Raw genomic sequence first — 17,058 nt, 5'->3', positions numbered from 1 at the left:
TTACAAGAAGATAATCCAGGTCCTATAAAAGAGCTTGTATTTTCATCATTTCCCATATAAGAAAAATGGATAGGATGGCACAATCATCTCAAATGAAAGTTGGGATTTTTAACTTGTTTAGTTATGCATGCTTTGCCTAACAAGCCATTAATGTTTTTAGTTGTTATATGTTATTCTCTTCCTCTCCTTTACAAAATTAATTTAATATTATAGTTGTAGAGGGATAAATTATCCATATATATATATATATATAGAGAGAGAGAGAGAGAGAGATAGGTAGTATAGTAAAAGCTAAGCCTAAATTTGCAACCGTTTTTGTCACACAAAGTATTTTTGATGTGGCATATATGAGCTAAAGGTTTTTTATTTTATTTTTTTAAATTATTGTAGATGGATATTTTTTGGTAGCTATACTACTTCTGAAATGTTTTGTGGTCAATGGTCATAAGATTTGGCGTTAGATCCAAATTATATGGTATTCTTTGTTTATTGAGTTGAGAGATTCCAATTGTATTTGTTACAAGTTTTTAACTAGTCCTATATGAATGAGACAAGAAATCATCATCATCCCATTCTAATAATCATCATTCATCATCAACCCCAAAAATAAAAAGAACAAAATGTTTGGGGATTGGTAAAAGTGAGATTCCACAACTTTTGACCAGTTCATCTGTATATTATTATTGCCAATTGCTAGCCAATCAGGTTCGTGCATGAAACCAATGCTTTAGAAAGATCGTTTTTTTCTTTTTTTTTTTTTTTAACAAAAAAAAAAAAACAGATTTTTTGGTCAATTTTAAAAATAAGATTGTTTTATGGTAATTTCCAAAATTTTATTATTTGGCTAACTTGTTTTCAGAAACACAAGGCAAACAAAAAACAGTTTTATTTTTACTACCAAATTGGAAACTCAAATTGCAAGAAAATGTGGGTGAAAAGCTGGATCATAAAATCAATAAACATCACAAGGAAAAAACAAAAAAGGAGTAATTTTTCTTTTTCTTTTTTTCCCCAAAACTTTCCATGGCAGAATTCTGGTTTTACAATATGTTTGTGTCCAGGTTTCTTCTAATATACAGTAAACGCCCAAAAATTAAAAAACAAAATAAAATAAAAAATCAGTTTGGCTGTTGAAGAGGCTGATTAAGCAGAGAGCTCCAAATGCAATCCACGCTCTCTGTTTCCTCAAACTTGTCCTCCTCCGGAAAATCAAGCAAAGCCTCCGGCGACTGACACAAACACTGCCCGGAAAACTCAAACTCAAAACCAGCACTGGTAGTGATCGTGGAGGACGTCGTCGTCGACGATGTCTCATCCAACGGCGACGAGAACACGTCTTCGAATCTCCATTCCTCTGATTTCGACACCACACCATCTTTCAGCCATGGGAAATCGAACACTCCAACTGCCAAATCTGACTCCTCCGACGTCCTTTTGTTGTGGTCGTCTTCGTCTTTGTAATCTTCCCAGACAGCTGAATTCAGACCTTCTTGCTTCTTTGCATGTCTCTTTGAATTTGAAACATCTTTCTGGTCCTGATGATGATCTCCTTCTCTTACTCTCTTCTTGCTGTCCTGCTCCATTGCTGAGAAAACAGAGGAACAGAGATCTTATATATATATATATATATATTTGTGTATATATTACATCATATCATATTGCGTATTGCCATTGAAAAGCTGTTGGCATGCATGAAATCTAAGACGTTCAAAAGGGCAAGATCTGCTTTTAAGTAAGCTCCCAAATTACCAACCTCTGCTTTTCCTCCGGGTCGGATTTTTTTTCTTTAAAATAAAAACCAAATTTTGGCAACCAAAAGAGCAAAAAAGATAGCATATATACACTTCATTTCTACAAATTCATAAAAGGGTCATCAAAATGAGATTCATGAATCAAAGATTTGCTGAAGATGGAGCTGGGGTTGGTGGGTCTGTGTTACTAGATTGCATTGAAGTATATATTTGGCAAGAACAGAGCCAAAGAAATCTATGGAAGGTAGTGAAGATTTAGTATGGAAATGAATGCGAATGAAGCAATGATGATAAAACTCCTAGTGATTAACAGTAATACAATCCTGCAAAATCTGATTAACATCAAAGACGAATTTGAAAGATTCTTTTTTCTTTCTTTACCTGTACCTTTTTTTTTTTTTTTTTTTTAAATGGAAGCTGTTTTGGATTGCAATGTAAAAACGTTTTGCTGAAGAATGATGATGATGATTAGAATGGGGAGCTTTGCTTCACACGCTATGCGATTTTAAGCTAAACCGTCTCGCACCACACACAGAGTACCATCTCACGCTTTTTGCCTGTTCCTTCTCTTTCTCTTTCTCTCACAGCATGAATGAAATGAAACAGATGGGTTGTTTTAGTTTTCCTTCTTTTGCGTTCCTTTCTCTCTTCTCTTCTCTCTCTCTCTCTCTCTCTCTCCCTCTCTCTGTCTATCTATTTTTAGCTTTCCAATTCCACAAGGCAAAAAAAAAAAAAAAAAAAAAAAAAAAAAACCAATTACCCATTTGAAAAATTTTACCCGTCTTTTTCGTTTTTCTCTTTCTTTCCTCTGCGATTTGTCTCACTTTGCTGATTTTTCCACTATTACACCCTCCCCATTTTCCTGTCATCTCCTAATTTTGTCTCCTCTAAATTACTCAAAACCAAATCCCAATGGCTCTAATATTTAAAGAAGAAAGATAGTTTGTGAACTTGGGATTATCAGAGTAGAATCAAACTGTTTCACTGTGTTTGTTTGCAGGAATTGTGTAAAAGCAGATAACAGTTCAAAAAGGTTTCCTTCTTTTATGAAATTTCTTGTTTGGGGTGGTGGGAGGAGGAGGTTGGTACCCGTAGATTGACATTATCTTGACCGCATTTGAAGAATTCATGTGGGCATGGACAAACTCTAAATAATAGCAAGTTTTGTTCGAGCGATAGCAGAAGCCATCACACCTTACCTTCTTTATGAATTCAGTTTGTTAGAAGGTTTTATATATATTGGCATTATGCTAGGTGCATTAAGAGAAGTCATTACGAGTAGTATGGCAAATTTCAGACGCGGAAATCATAGCACACAGAAAGGCATTAACGTTTCTTTAATGGTAAACAAAACCAACAATTAATTTTTTCATACTACGCTGAAATTTATAAAGAATCACGCAAAAACCAAAAAGAATTCATACAATAAGATTTTTTTCTTTTTTCTTTTCTTTCATGTTTCCTTCTATTTCCTTTCCTCATCAATCTGCAGCCTGTTAATTCTACGAGTTCCGGTAATGGTGCTGATATCTTCTATTGTATATGGGAAATGAGGTGGTTTCCCCGGACATCATGGTTCTTATGTAGGAGACAATTTTTGCTATTCTGATATAATGAATAATTTTCCCCAACTCTGAGCGAGCTTTCCTGGGAAGCCTTGACTGTTAGAAATATATGAAACCTTACAGGTTGCCGGCTACCTTCAATAAAGAACAAATACTTGCATTTGAATTTTCGTATCATTATCATGTATCTCCATCTCCTAGTGTCCAGGATCATGTCTACTCAATGTTTATAGCATTCCAGTTTCTTCCCCTTCTTCCCTGCGCCTATCGTAGGTTACAAATACCATAACTGCCAATTCATGTAGTTGTTTCAAAAGGCACATTTGGCCAGACCAGCCAACTGATTATATATTCAAGCCTCTTATCACTTTTCCAAAACTAGAGAGTTGATTTGAAACTAACGACTCAATTGGCCACTTATAATGGGTCAATATATCCATTTAGCAAATCCACTTTCCATTCAGATTCTTAGGAGTGATAATAGGCACTGAAATTAGCTCTACCAATAATCCCCACAAGAGCAAGAGCCATCACGAAAATGATGGAACCGGTTGGTATCTCTCAAGATGATTTCTCTTCCTACCACCTTTGAGACATACTTGATTGCTGAATGACAATCACCACAAACTCTTATGTTCTTCTTGATCCTAATGCTGGATCCAGGAGGAGTGTTCAGGAGGGAAAATGCTAGAGCAAGCTTCTCACTGTGGTACTGCAACTTTACTTCCCTCTCCTGCTGGTCTACAAACAAAAGTACATGGCTGGTGTCTGGGATATATCCAATCTCCTTGATTTTACTTTGGATATTCTCCCACATCCTATGGATTTCTTCTCTCTGTGGATGAGCATCATCATTTGCCACAAACATGTGGACAGCATTTTCAATCTCGACCCAACTACAAGCAGGTTCCTTTTTCACCCCACTGTCTTTCATCATCTTTCTCACTTTTGCCGCATCGTCCCATCTTCCGGCAGAGGCATAGATATTATAGAGCAATATATGGGGCCCAGAATCGTGGGGGTCAAGCTCAAAAACACGTTCAGCAGCATAAGCACCCAACTCCATATTCTTGTGCATCCTGCAAGCACCAAGCAAGGCTCCCCACACAGCAGCAGTGGGTTCAATAGGCATTTCTTTTATAAACCTCTCAGCTCGATCAAGAAGACCTGCTCTGCCGAGAAGATCAACGATTGTCACATAATGTGAAACCTGGGGTTCAACCTTGTATTTCTTCATCAATTCAAGATAATACTGTCCTTCATCCAAAAGCCCAGCATGGCTACAAGCAGTCAGAACACAAAGGAAAGTTATATCATTTGGTTCAATTCCGATTCTCAGCATTTCCTCAAACTGCCGTAAAGTCTCCTTTGCAAGCCCATGTTGTGCATATCCAGTAAGGATCGAATTCCAAGAAACCAAGTCTTGCTTTAACAACCTATCAAAAACTTTTTTTGCATCCTCAATGCTACCCGACTTTGCATACATGTAAAGTAGAGTGTTCCCAGCAAAAGCAACAAGTCTACCACCTGACTTAATCATATGTGCATGCACCCACTTCCCTTGCTCCAAAGAACCTGTACTGGCACAAGCAGCCAGAATACTAGAATAGGTGAAATGAGTAGGTTTAAAATCTTCCCTCTGCATCTTCCAAAACAATCTGAAAGCATGCTCTCCTTCACCCTTCCTGGCATGCCCAGCAATCAAAGCGTTCCACGACACCTCATTCTTGCTCACAATGTCATCAAAGATTGACTGAGCTTCAACCATATGGCCGCACCTAGCGTACATGTCCACAAGAGAACTGCCCACATAAACATTGGAAACAAAACCATACTTGAGACAATATGCATGAAGCTGCCTGCCATGCTTGTCCGTTGGCCTGCCTCCGGAAGCCTTTAACAGGCTGGACAGAGTGAACTGGTTGGGCTCCAATCCATGTCGTAGCATTTGAGGAAACAAAACAAGAGCGTCCTCAGGTTGATCATTCTGAGAATAGCCAGTGATCAAAGCAGTCCAAGTAACCATGTCCTTAACAGGCATTTCATCAAACAAAGTCCGAGCATCCTTGAGTCCACCGCATTTGGCATACATGTTAAGTATGGTGTTGCCCATCACGAGGTCATCCTTGAACTGGGAATTGAGGATGTGGGCATGAACGATTCTTCCTTCTCTGAGCTTTCCCATCTGGGTGCATCTCTTTAGCAAGGTATTGTAAAGAATCCGATCAGCTTCCAAAGAACCACGGTCAATCAAGTCCAAAACATGAAGTCCCGTTCCGGAACCACCATAGCTCTTCCGCAGAAGGTCCTTATCTTGGATTACGCCAGAAGCGTAGCAGTCATTTCCTCCAGACTCCGAATCAGAGAAAAGGGCCGGAGCTGCAGAGGTACCAAACGGACAAGACGCTAATGTACGATGAACAAAGCCACCAAAATCCCGAACTTTCGAACAGGCAGAGCCATCACAGAGAACCAATGATTTACTAGAGAGGATAAGTTTCTTCATAGCAAATTACGAATAAACTTTTTTAAGTTTTCTCAAATCGACATGTACAGCAATTCGTTGCTCGAGTCTTGCAAAAGCTGGTATCACCCAGAAGCCTTATCAATTTCCCATGTGGAAGGATCTCGCAGAGTCCCCAAAAAAAAAAAAAAAGAAAATAGTTAAAGAGAAAGCAGTCATTTACTCAACGTAGTTTATTAATAACGAAATTTGAAGCATATCGATCAATCAGCTTCTCAAATACAGAAAATTTACCAGTATTTTTCACTTTGTTCTTTGTTCTAGCATCATCAAGCTCTTGCTTTCTTACGCTTACATTACATAAACATACTAATAGATAATATATATATATATATATATACAGGTGCGCAAGTCTTATGTTACATCCACTGATAAAGGAGGGTAATAACAATGGGTTGTGTACAATCAAAAGAAAAGCGTTGCAAAACATTAATGGAAACTATTTTACACAAATCATCAACAATCCAAACCCATCTGAACAAACGTATCCTTCTCTCCCACCCCTTAACTTCCTACACTTGGTTTTCTATACAACAAATTTTATCTTTCCGCTTACAGGGCTAATAAGGGCCAACAATAATCATTTACAGCTCATTAACACAGAGTTGATTACATGCGTAAGAAGGCGAATGCTGCTTGCTTCTGAAGGCGAGATAGTGGGTATGTTCCGGTGATGACTCAGTATCTGATAGACCTGTTCAAAGATGGGTCGGATATGCAATGCGATCATTGGGTCTGTTGGATTTATGGCGACAGCTACATCTGTCATCCATGCCAGCTTTTTAGGTGTATCATTGCTAATATCACACGCCAATTGCTGAAGAAGGGCCAGAAGAACTCCTTGGCTTAGTGGGAGTGGCACTAGTGACAAGATCCTCTGTAAATCCACCTGATGAACGATGCAGAAAAATGGGTTATTATGAATACTTAAAACACCTAGTGTAACATCCAGTTAGTATCAGTTAAGGCTACAATTAAAGACATAAAATAAAAGTAATGCAACCAAACTCAATGACAAACTTCTACAGGCAACAAGTCAATGTGAAATCAACTTAAACGGAGATAAGTAGTTAATTTTAGTTGTTGATTCTAGGATCTGCCTACAATTAATAAGAGTTCGTTCCTGTAAACATACTTTAAATAGATATTTTCTATTTTGAGAGGGGGGGAAGAGTCACCTCGTAGTAGCACTATCCTAACAATAAATAAACATTTTATACTGCAATGAAATATCCCTTTTAAAAAACCCAAATCATACTAATTTTAAGAACCCAATAACCGATTTGACAACTGTATTAAAATGAGACTATTATTGTTTTTTTGCTTAAAAGATATTTGCTGAGTCCAAACGGGCTCAAACGAAAAGCATCTCCTTGCATCTGCACCTACAAGCAAAAGAGAGCATACCTGAGAACATAACCAGGAAACTATCGAGACATCACTCCTGTGCAGGGCAGCAGTGAATGCTTCCTCAAATTTCTGCTCGGCAACCAATCTAGATAGTTCTTTAATTGGGTCAACAGGTGCCTCAACCTGATAGAGAGATCCCTTCATACGTTAGAATGCCCAGAAAAAAGTTCTTCAAAACATATATTACACTATGTCTTGAGGATCCAATTTCAAATAAAAGAGATCACTCATTCTCAAACATGTATGATCCCTGTGAAACTGCGTAGTGAGAGAGAGATACCATCTCATGTAGACCAGGCAATGGTCCATTACTTAGCTGTGTTGCCAAGGTACTTGTTGCTTTCGAGTTGGCACCTGCAGTGGCAAAGGATAACAGTTTTCGTTGGCCATCCGCTAATTCACCACTCAAGGTTCGGGTGATTGTTGATGCTGAATTAATTGCATCCTGCAAATGCATAAGAACGCATATTTAGCATAAAAACACACATCTATGGTGCGGTAAATATGTATAGGAGATATGAATAACTGTTAGTTAGCTAAGGCTTTCATTTGAACAAGTATTCTAGTTTATGTACAGGTGAAATCAATAACTGTTATATTTTAAATTTTACTTTCTAACTACATCATATGAGTTCTTTCGATATCCCAAAAAAAAAAAAAAAAAAAAAAAGAGAGAGAAAGAAAAAAGAAAAAAACTATATAATAAATTATTGTTTATTACAACATGTTGCAAATCTAGTACATTACAGTTGAAAGAAAACAGGACAAAAAATCCAAAATAAGTTATAATATGGAGGAAAACTATTCAATGAAAAATAAGAATTATGCACTACTTCTCCCACACCAACCCAATGTTGTGGAGAGAGAATTAGAAAAGCTCTAGAATAAATATATGACTTTACCCCTACTACAATATCACCAGTAATACATACCCTCAGAGTAACAGCCAGTGGAGAATGTGTGGACTCAAACTGTTGCTGAGCAGCAACTGTATGTTTGATAAGCCCTCTCTGTAATGTGGCATCAACTTGCTCAAACATGTTTTTACATGACATCTCAAATGCCGGAATCATTGATGCTTCTAAACTAGTCCTCAATGCATCCTGCAAATAAAGATCAACTTTCTGAACGGGTTCCCCAAACTCATAAAATTTTCTTTTTATTAATTATGCATTAAACCTTACAATTTTAATATTTCATTGAAGCAGAAAGAAATTACAAAATACTCGAGAGGATGAGAATTCCAGTCAAAATAATACAGGTTCCAATCATATTTTCCAATTTGTGAGGATTGAAGTCAAATAAATAATAAAACTGAGAATGAAAAATATTACAGAAAACAAACCACATTTCTAGGGATCTTAAGTCAAGATGAAAATGCACATATGAACAGGCTTGGGCAAATGAACAAATACATGTACAAAAGAGAAAGACTCTTGAATACTCCAGAGATTGGCAAAAAAACGAATCTTAGTGTTCAACAAAAGATGTCATCATGTCATTGATGAACCTTTTTTACAAGGCCAGATTTTGAGTGACCAGGTGAAACAAGATGGTCCTATTCTAAGAGATGCAATGCTCATTAGAAACAGTTAGTATAAACTAGATCCTTGAATCCTTCAACCACTTTAAGGAATAATACTTGCAAAAAAGTAATTCCTACAACTAGTAACATCAGTCTGTGATAATAAAGTAAGTACACAACCACGTAATATTGAATGCACATCTATACCAATATTTAACAATTCTTCAGTGTTTCAGAAATAATATTATTAGTTAAAATAGTTTTCATATCTTCACAAATCATACAATTTCTCTACACATCATAACAATCACATTACTTGTACAGTTGTACTTACACTTGTATGAACCAATCTGACCTTTTGTTATACAACTTAAAATTTGTTGAGAATGTCCCAAGATTAATAAACATCGACAATGATGCCCCTTAATTTAATAGGTGCATTAATATTTATGGTTCAATATGGTAGTGACAGTCCTAATCATAAAAATGAACAATACAACTCACAAGAAGAGAGGACAAACAGCTATCATGAAGGATTTTCAACAAGAGTGAAGATTTGCTAAATTGAAGTGCATACCAATGGGAAAAATGCATTCATATTACTGCTGTAAGAAATGTTAATTTTAATGAACTTGCAATCACCTGAAGAGCTTGCTTTCCAGAAGTTTGAAACTGTGACTGAATTTGCCTAGCCACAGTTGCTTCAAGTTTTGAATGAACTGATTTCTCCAACTGACTCACTGCCTTTTCTCCGACTCCTTTCTGCATAATATTGATGAACTTCATTCAGTCATGTTTCATCTATAGACAAATCAAATTATGTCTTTACAGCTTATAAAAATCAAATGTTAAACTATGTTTGGTCATTTGAAAGAGCAAATGCATCATCTAGAAGAGTAGAATAAAGCCGTTCAGAAAAGAATGCTGTTCCAAAAAACTTAATTCTCTATCATCCACACCATAGCTGCATTTCCTATAAGAGTTCCACGATAATGGTGTTCCTCCAATAAAAATGACACAAGCAAATAGAACAATTCGAAACCAATTAAATACTTGAAGAAAGATGCCCTGATGAAAATTTTAAAAGTTTGAACCTGGAAGCACTCAGTGATTGCTGAATTTACGGTTTTCTCCAGAATTTGAGTAACTGCACGAGCTACAGCTGGTCCAACTGCAGCTATTTCCTTCTTCAGAATTTTCTCCAACATGGCCTGCAAGTCCTTGTTTACAAAATTGGTCATCAAGTTCATTATTTGCTGTGTACGGTCTCGTTCTAACTTTTCCTGCTTAGCATTTTCTTCTTGGAAATGAGCCCACAAAGCATCTGTGTTAGCCTTGACAACTTTCTCCAAACTCCGGCCCAAGGATCCCTCTAGTCGTCGACCTTCTTTCGTAATTGGGACAGAAACCATCACATTCAACTGCTTCTGCAGTTCTTTTTGCATACTCATCAACTGTAATTTACCAAAGAATCATGAACCAAACGTGTCAAAATTATTATTACAGGTGAAACAAATCAACAAGTTAACGTCAAAATCTACATTTTAAAGAAATAAAGAATGAAAAGTGATTGCCAATGTTGGGCCCTAGGATTCTAATGCACATAGGAAAAAAAGCAAATCTTAGAAGAATGGGATTTAATAATTTATTAACCAAAATTATTTGAGCAGCAATCCTAAAAAGACATAATAAAAGACAACATACAAGCAAAGAGATAACCAATATTCCATCAAGTTCACAAAGTATACACATAATAATGATATGTCAACGTTCTAAAGTCTGAAGGATTACCTGATCCAGCGTATCTTTCATAGTTGATAACTGGGGAAAGGTAGCTGCTGCAGCTGAAGCACCTGAACTTCCATCTGGTTCATTGGATAAATCGGTGGAGTTAAAAGGGCTTGGAGAAGGGGAAGATGAAGCAGATACTTGAGAATTTTTCCCCTTCTGCCTTTTGCCTTTCGAAGCTTGCACAGGGGGCGGCAAAACAGTTGCTGAAGCTTCTAACTCACCAGCTTTTGAATCTTGAACTTCTTCCTCACTGGTGGTTGGAGGTTGCTCTAGTGCCTTTGTAACACCAACATTATTACCCTGCAGAACACCCTCTCCACTATATGTTTCCACACAACAGTCTCTTGCCACCTGAAAGCTAAGACCAGAGGCCTGGGAGTAAAATGATTTTTCCTTTTTCTCTGCTGGGATAACCTGGGCTTCCCCATGGACATCAGACTCAATATTGTTACCGGTTTGCATTTCACCAATAACTTTAACCTCTTTTTCTATGCTATCTGCATCATTGCTGATAACAATATCTTGAACCTTTGCCTCCACGACACCCATACCCTGACCAAACTGAGAATTCTCAGAAGATGAAGCAGATACAGCTAGTATCTCAGATGGAGTTACCAGATGGGTTGGACGTTTAAACACTGCAGAAGAACTAGGAAGCACAGAATTATCATCCTCTGCGCCATTTTTATCCCCCTTCCTCTGGTTGTCACGTGAGGAAGATGTATCAGCATTGTTATCTTTGACAGAGTCCATTCTCTGGTCAAATGAATGAACAAGAATTGACTGGTCACTACCATGATCACTGATAATGCTATTCCCAGAACTCCTAAAACCAGATAAATTCCTGGACAACCTTGGACTTAAAGGAAGAGGAGGTGATGGAGGATGCAAGTTTTCAATTCCACTATGAGATGGCAAAGGTATTGGCTCAGCATTAATTCCAGAAGAAGCAACGTCAGGTAAGCTTTTAGGATCAGAAGAAGCCAACTTTACAGGCTGGACAGTTAATAGAGAACTTTCAGAGCTCATATAAGGCATAGAAGACAAATTACCAACAGATATTTCTGATGCTTCACTTGTCTGTAGTGATTCAAAAACAGCAGAACCATCAGAAGCATCAAAAGCTTGAGAAGCACTGGGATTTGCTTTCTCCAACTCAGTGTTGTCTATAGGAGGTGGCAAGCACTGAGATAAGTCCAGTGCATACTGCTGAATAGCTTGTGTTTGAACACAGTAGACCTGAACGCCAAGATCTCCATCTGGTAAACTATCACTAGTCCCAGTAAGACTCAAGATGGGCATTGTGACGGTGAATTCAGCGATGTAATCCATTCGGGTTGCAGTTGGATTAGACCCATATTCAATATGCACAACATATATGGCGTTCTTTTTGGCATTTGCAAGTAGAAATAGGCCTGCACGAGGCAGTGCAACAACTTGATTAAAGAATGCATCCTCAGCCTTGGTTTCTGCAGAACTCATAATATACAGAGTCTGAGTACACTGCCATGATTCTGTATCACTAGGCAACAACCATCCCTCCTCACTTTCAGAGGCCCACATCTTCACTTCCCTATTCAGTGGGCCCTGCAAAAGGGGAAAGATTTAAAATGAGAGTTTGATATATGTGTAATAAAGGTAGATACTAGCCAAGCAAAAAAAATAGGTAGATACTAGCCAAGCCAAAAAAAAAAAAAAACTAATACAGAAACATGGAGATTCCATGCACCAGGTTTCATATGACTAATACAGAAACATAGAAATGCCATGCACCGTGTTTCATATGATAGGAAAAATCAGAGATGCATGTACCGCTGTGATAAGAACAATGTGATCAGGGCGATGAGGAGCAGTTAAGAATGTCACAGAATTGACAGGTTGACCATCATGAGGTCTTAGCACAGCAATTGGTGGCGCTTTACGGTCCTCCCAAATCTTCACCTGTCATAAAATATAACTGATCGATCAGAGAACAATAAAGAAACAATAAATAGAGTCCTAATATACATATACATTAATAGTTCTCGCTGCAGTTGAACTGATCCATGGATGATTAATCAGGTTAGATTTTATACTAATGTAATCCTACTAAGCAGTTTCTTATAGCATGATAGCTGATAGAATTACTAAAGGTTGCCACTTGAATTGTCCACAGCCTAACAAAAGAAAGACCACCTCTAGATGGATAAGACCACATAGAAAGGGAACAAGTCTACATGCCTAAGTTCTCATGTTGGAATTTTCCCATGATCCTTGTCTTTAATGTGAATATAACCATTGAATGGAACAGGAGACAAGACAACCTTAAAAATATAATATCAGGCTCAGTAATTAAGTTTGTTTTGTTAGCTGACCAGTAAGGTTGTTACTTCTTACCATTTGATTAAAATACAAAGCAGATTCCATATATGAGCTCACCTAGTTTCATTTTCTAATATCATGACACCAAAAATTTGAATGTTATTCATTTGTAATCTTTTTTTAGTTTGGCAGGTGACATTTGGAATCAACAATCTCCAATTTCTTAAAATAAGCAGGGCTAAGAAGATAAACTGGAAGATGACAATGCAACTGCAGAAGAATCAATAAACAAAACACCAACCGTGCCATCTACTGATGCTGAAGCTAACCGGCTCTTCATCCACTGGCACATTGACAACTCAGTAATTTCACCATCATGGTTACCAACTAACTGGACCCCATCAACCAGCTTATCAAGGGGACATTTAAGCGGTTCCTCAGCTGAAAACATTTTCCCTTTTCCGATTTTTGTCGTATCAATTTTCAGGATACGGTTCTCAATTGCGAACACTAAAATTTCCTGTAAATGATAATTGTTAATCAACTAAAAAGACAAATTTGACTACCAAACAAGCAAAAATAGGATGATAATAACACAAATGATATATCCATCATTACTTGTTTGTGAGGATGCCAACAGAGTCTTGGATGGACTGGTTTTCCCTCTCCTACTATCTGGATGGCAACAACAATTTTCCCAGTAATTTGAGGTTTGTCCTCCTCATCTGGGCCTTCAGCAATCCTCCATATGAAAACCCGCCCATCAACACTCGCACTATAGAGAATGGAAGTAAGCATTCCAATAAAATGAATGACAAATAGAATGAAATTCAGATAGAGATTCTACCTGGCCAAAAGGTGAACATCCTCAGCAAAGAAAGCCATATCTGTCACTCTCTGCGTAATGTAAGAATATACATATTTAATGAGAAAGAGAAAGGGAGGCACAAAAGAAAACCGATACTGACAGGCCCCCCAGTCAAAACCACACCCATTATAATTGGGAAAGCCAAAACTACTAGAATAAAACACGACTTCAACAAATACCTTCACTCGGTTTATTTTGTTATCTACCATTGCCATAACATTTGTTAATACTAAGAAACTTGATGGTCTTGGCCATCATAAAAAGTGAAAACCATTTCTACCAGTTTACCAATATATAATATATTTCTTGTTTGATTTTAAACTAACACGATCAACAATTTTCCATCCAGTGAAGGGAATGGGTCGATACAATAGGCTACTTACTGATCAACTTTCATACTTTGAACACATGGTATCACCATAATTTAATCATTCCCCTATTGAGGTCCAACAGGAAAGAAAGTCTACGATGTCAATTGTATAGTAAGTGGAACATCTCTCAGACCAGGACCTTGTGAAGTTGGTTCATCTTAAAATGTCAACTTAAAATGTCACCAGCTTATCTGGTAAGCTGGTGACATTTTATTGTATTCAGTATCTATTGAGTTGCTTTGTACGACTTTCACATGACACATGGAAAGAAGAATCTGAAGCAACATGTAACCGCCAATGGTGTTATAGGCAAGACTAAAGCTCTAAAGCATTACAAGTCGCAAAAGTCAATTCGGTAGACAGAAGGGGTTGCTGTAATAGGGTTTCATGGGGAAGTTTTACTCATACGAGACACTCAACTTACTAATGTAACTTGTTTTTAAGGATTCAGAATATGCGAGTGCAAGTCTGCAACTATCATAACTAACTCTTCAGAGTATCTAGCAACATAAATTGTCTAGTTTCCCTATTTGATAGGCCTTTCTAATTACAGGACCAGTAAGAAGTAACAGTTGTGGTTTATTCAAGGACCTGAATGGCAGTAAATATAAGAGCATTTGTAGCGAGCAGCAGCATGAAATGAGAACAAAATGAGGAAAGAATATATATATATATATATATATATTATATTTGCATCTCGGAAGTAAAGCAATTTTATTTCTACAGATTAAGAAAAATTGAAAGACAAATATCAAAAGTCCAATATTATATATGTATATATATACACACTTCCTTCTTCATTGCAAACAAGATGAACGGTACACAGTGGAAACCTTTCCAGGAATCCACGACTAGAAATTCCAAACTTTCAGAATAATTTTAACTTCTATCAACCAAAGCTAGCAGTTTCGCTTTATATCATAAGCACAAAAACTCCAACTTTCCATAACATTAAACCAGCAAACTAAAAACTGAAGATCAAACTTCAAGTCCAAGAAACACATTATATGTTTTAGTTAAACAGAGAAAAGGGTACAAGTAATGTTAGATATTCAACGCTAAGAACACATTTCCAACCTGGTTATGGCCACGAAGCAAAGCTCGCAAAGCAGTATTTATATCAAGAACCCGGATCGCACCAAGCTTGAGTCCATAACATATATAAGATTTGTTGACCGCAATCTGACGGCCAAGAACGAGACCAGGATCGGAGCCATATTTGGTGATGGGAGTAACTTCCAGCTGAGGCTGAACTTCACCTAGCAATCTGACATCGATGTCGTAAACGACTCTCTCGCCTATCAAATGTCGTCCCCTGGGAACTTTTCTGCTAGGCAACCTCATTGGGGTGGCTGTGGTGGGGTTCTGCTGGGTCGCCAAACTGAGAGGCGGAGCCGAAGGGGTCGTCGTCGACGACGACGAGGAGACTGAGAAGTCGGGCGGCAGTTGAGGACTGGACGTCGCCGAGGAGGAGAAAGGGACAGTCGCCGTAGACTGCAAATCGGGAGGCTTTTGGTTGCTCAAGAGGGCCATCAAGCGGGCACCGCCTGTGATGTTTGAATTTGGGGAAGTGGGTGCGTAGGAAATGGGTCTCTGCTGTTGGGTCGGTGGCTGCATGGAAATGTTGGGAAGGTGGTGGTTTAGATGTTGCTGATGATGGTAAGGAAGGTACTGGGGATGAAATGGGTAAGAAGGACCAGTTGGAGGAGGGTAAGAAGAAGAGGAAGTGGTAGGATATGAAGAAGAAGAAGGAGAAGAAGAAGAAGGAAGAGAAGGAGTTGTGTTGAGATTGATGTTTGGGGAAATAGGAGGAGGTGAAGGGGTGGGACTTAAAGAAGAAGAAGAAGAGGGTTTGTAGAGCTTTTGCATATCAAAGTGACCTCCACCAGCTGCTTGTTGCTGCTGATGTTGTTGTTGGTGATGGTGGAGCTGGAACTGGGTTTGGTTTAGATTTTGGTTTTGATTTTGATTTGGATTTAAATTTGGATTTGGAATAATTCCAGTTGGGGAAGCCATTGAAAGTAATGATTTTTTGTGATTGGTACCCCACTGATCTAATTAATAACAGAGATACAATTTTATGATCAAGAATCCATAACCCCCCCCAACCAAAAAAAAAAAAAAAAATCAAAATAACAGATCCAGACTATATGATTTGGATTCGGTTTTTCCCTTTTTTTTTTTTTTTTCCCTTCCTTTCTTTCTTTAGATTTGGATTCCTCTTTGTTCTTCTTTTGTTTTGTTTCCTTTTTTTTTTTTTTTTTTTCCCTTACATATTTTTTCCTGGGTTGAATCTAAATCTAACAATTAAAAAAAGAGGCTAAATAAAAAAATAAATAAAACAAACTCGGCCAAAAAAACTAAACCCGTGTTTCCCTTTCTTTTCTTTGTCGTGTCCTGAATCAAGTGACCATAAGGGGACGAAGACTTAATAGTGTAGATTATTAAATACTTATTAGGAAATTGCTTTATATTTATCTTTATATACCATAGTATTTGATATATATATATATATATATATAAATAGAATATAACATCATACAATAGCCAAAAAGGCGAGATTGACGGCAATGGACACCAAAAAATAGCTAAAGGATATTGGTACAAAGAAAATTCACGTACATATTATAATTATTCTTTTTTTTTTTTTTTTTGGGGCTATTTATTTAGAAGGGGATGGGGTGAGAGGCAGAGCAGGCTGACAAATCCAAAATATGGAAATGAATAATTAATCATTAATAATAAAGAAATACATTCCTTTGTTTCCGTAAAAAGGAAATTTGCTTTTTTGGTGGTCATTTTCTCATTATGTTATTGTGTCGCCAGCTGAGACAGAAAGAGTGCATCTCTGAATCAGTCCCATTTGCCGACACCACATTTCCAATATTTGTACTTTGCTGACACTCAGAAGCCCAGAAAATTTTGAATTCTAAGAATTTTCATCAACTGGGT

At 37.5% G+C, this 17,058-nt stretch overlaps 2 protein-coding genes across 3 annotated transcripts; both read right to left on the bottom strand.

The window, feature by feature from the left end:
• Positions 1-969: 969 nt before the first annotated feature.
• On the bottom strand, positions 970-5,988 carry LOC107433898 (pentatricopeptide repeat-containing protein At3g24000, mitochondrial). Of its 2 annotated transcripts, none has more exons than XM_025079063.3 (2): positions 2,133-5,988; positions 970-1,585 (listed from the first exon to the last, which is right to left on the bottom strand). In XM_025079063.3, exon 1 carries the CDS (start codon positions 5,820-5,822, stop codon positions 3,816-3,818), a length of 2,007 nt encoding a protein of 668 aa, XP_024934831.3. In that variant the 5' UTR covers positions 5,823-5,988; the 3' UTR covers positions 970-1,585; positions 2,133-3,815. The 2 variants fall into 2 exon arrangements, with proteins under 2 accessions (XP_024934831.3, XP_015900785.3); XM_016045299.4 differs by having other exon boundaries at positions 2,139-5,988.
• Positions 5,989-6,136: 148 nt separating this feature from the next.
• LOC107433881 (enhancer of mRNA-decapping protein 4) lies at positions 6,137-16,464 on the bottom strand. The gene is made up of 12 exons (XM_016045264.4): positions 15,184-16,464; positions 13,715-13,764; positions 13,486-13,642; positions 13,169-13,387; positions 12,379-12,507; positions 10,567-12,153; positions 9,870-10,229; positions 9,418-9,537; positions 8,183-8,353; positions 7,531-7,695; positions 7,248-7,373; positions 6,137-6,729 (listed from the first exon to the last, which is right to left on the bottom strand). Exons 1-12 carry the CDS (start codon positions 16,120-16,122, stop codon positions 6,421-6,423), a joined length of 4,332 nt encoding a protein of 1,443 aa, XP_015900750.3. The 5' UTR covers positions 16,123-16,464; the 3' UTR covers positions 6,137-6,420.
• Between the last annotated feature and the right edge of the window lie 594 nt (positions 16,465-17,058).

This window comes from Ziziphus jujuba, chromosome 1 (assembly GCF_031755915.1).
Source record: "Ziziphus jujuba cultivar Dongzao chromosome 1, ASM3175591v1".
NCBI classification, from domain to species: Eukaryota; Viridiplantae; Streptophyta; class Magnoliopsida; order Rosales; family Rhamnaceae; genus Ziziphus; species Ziziphus jujuba.
This window is presented reverse-complemented; position numbering and strand designations above follow the sequence as displayed.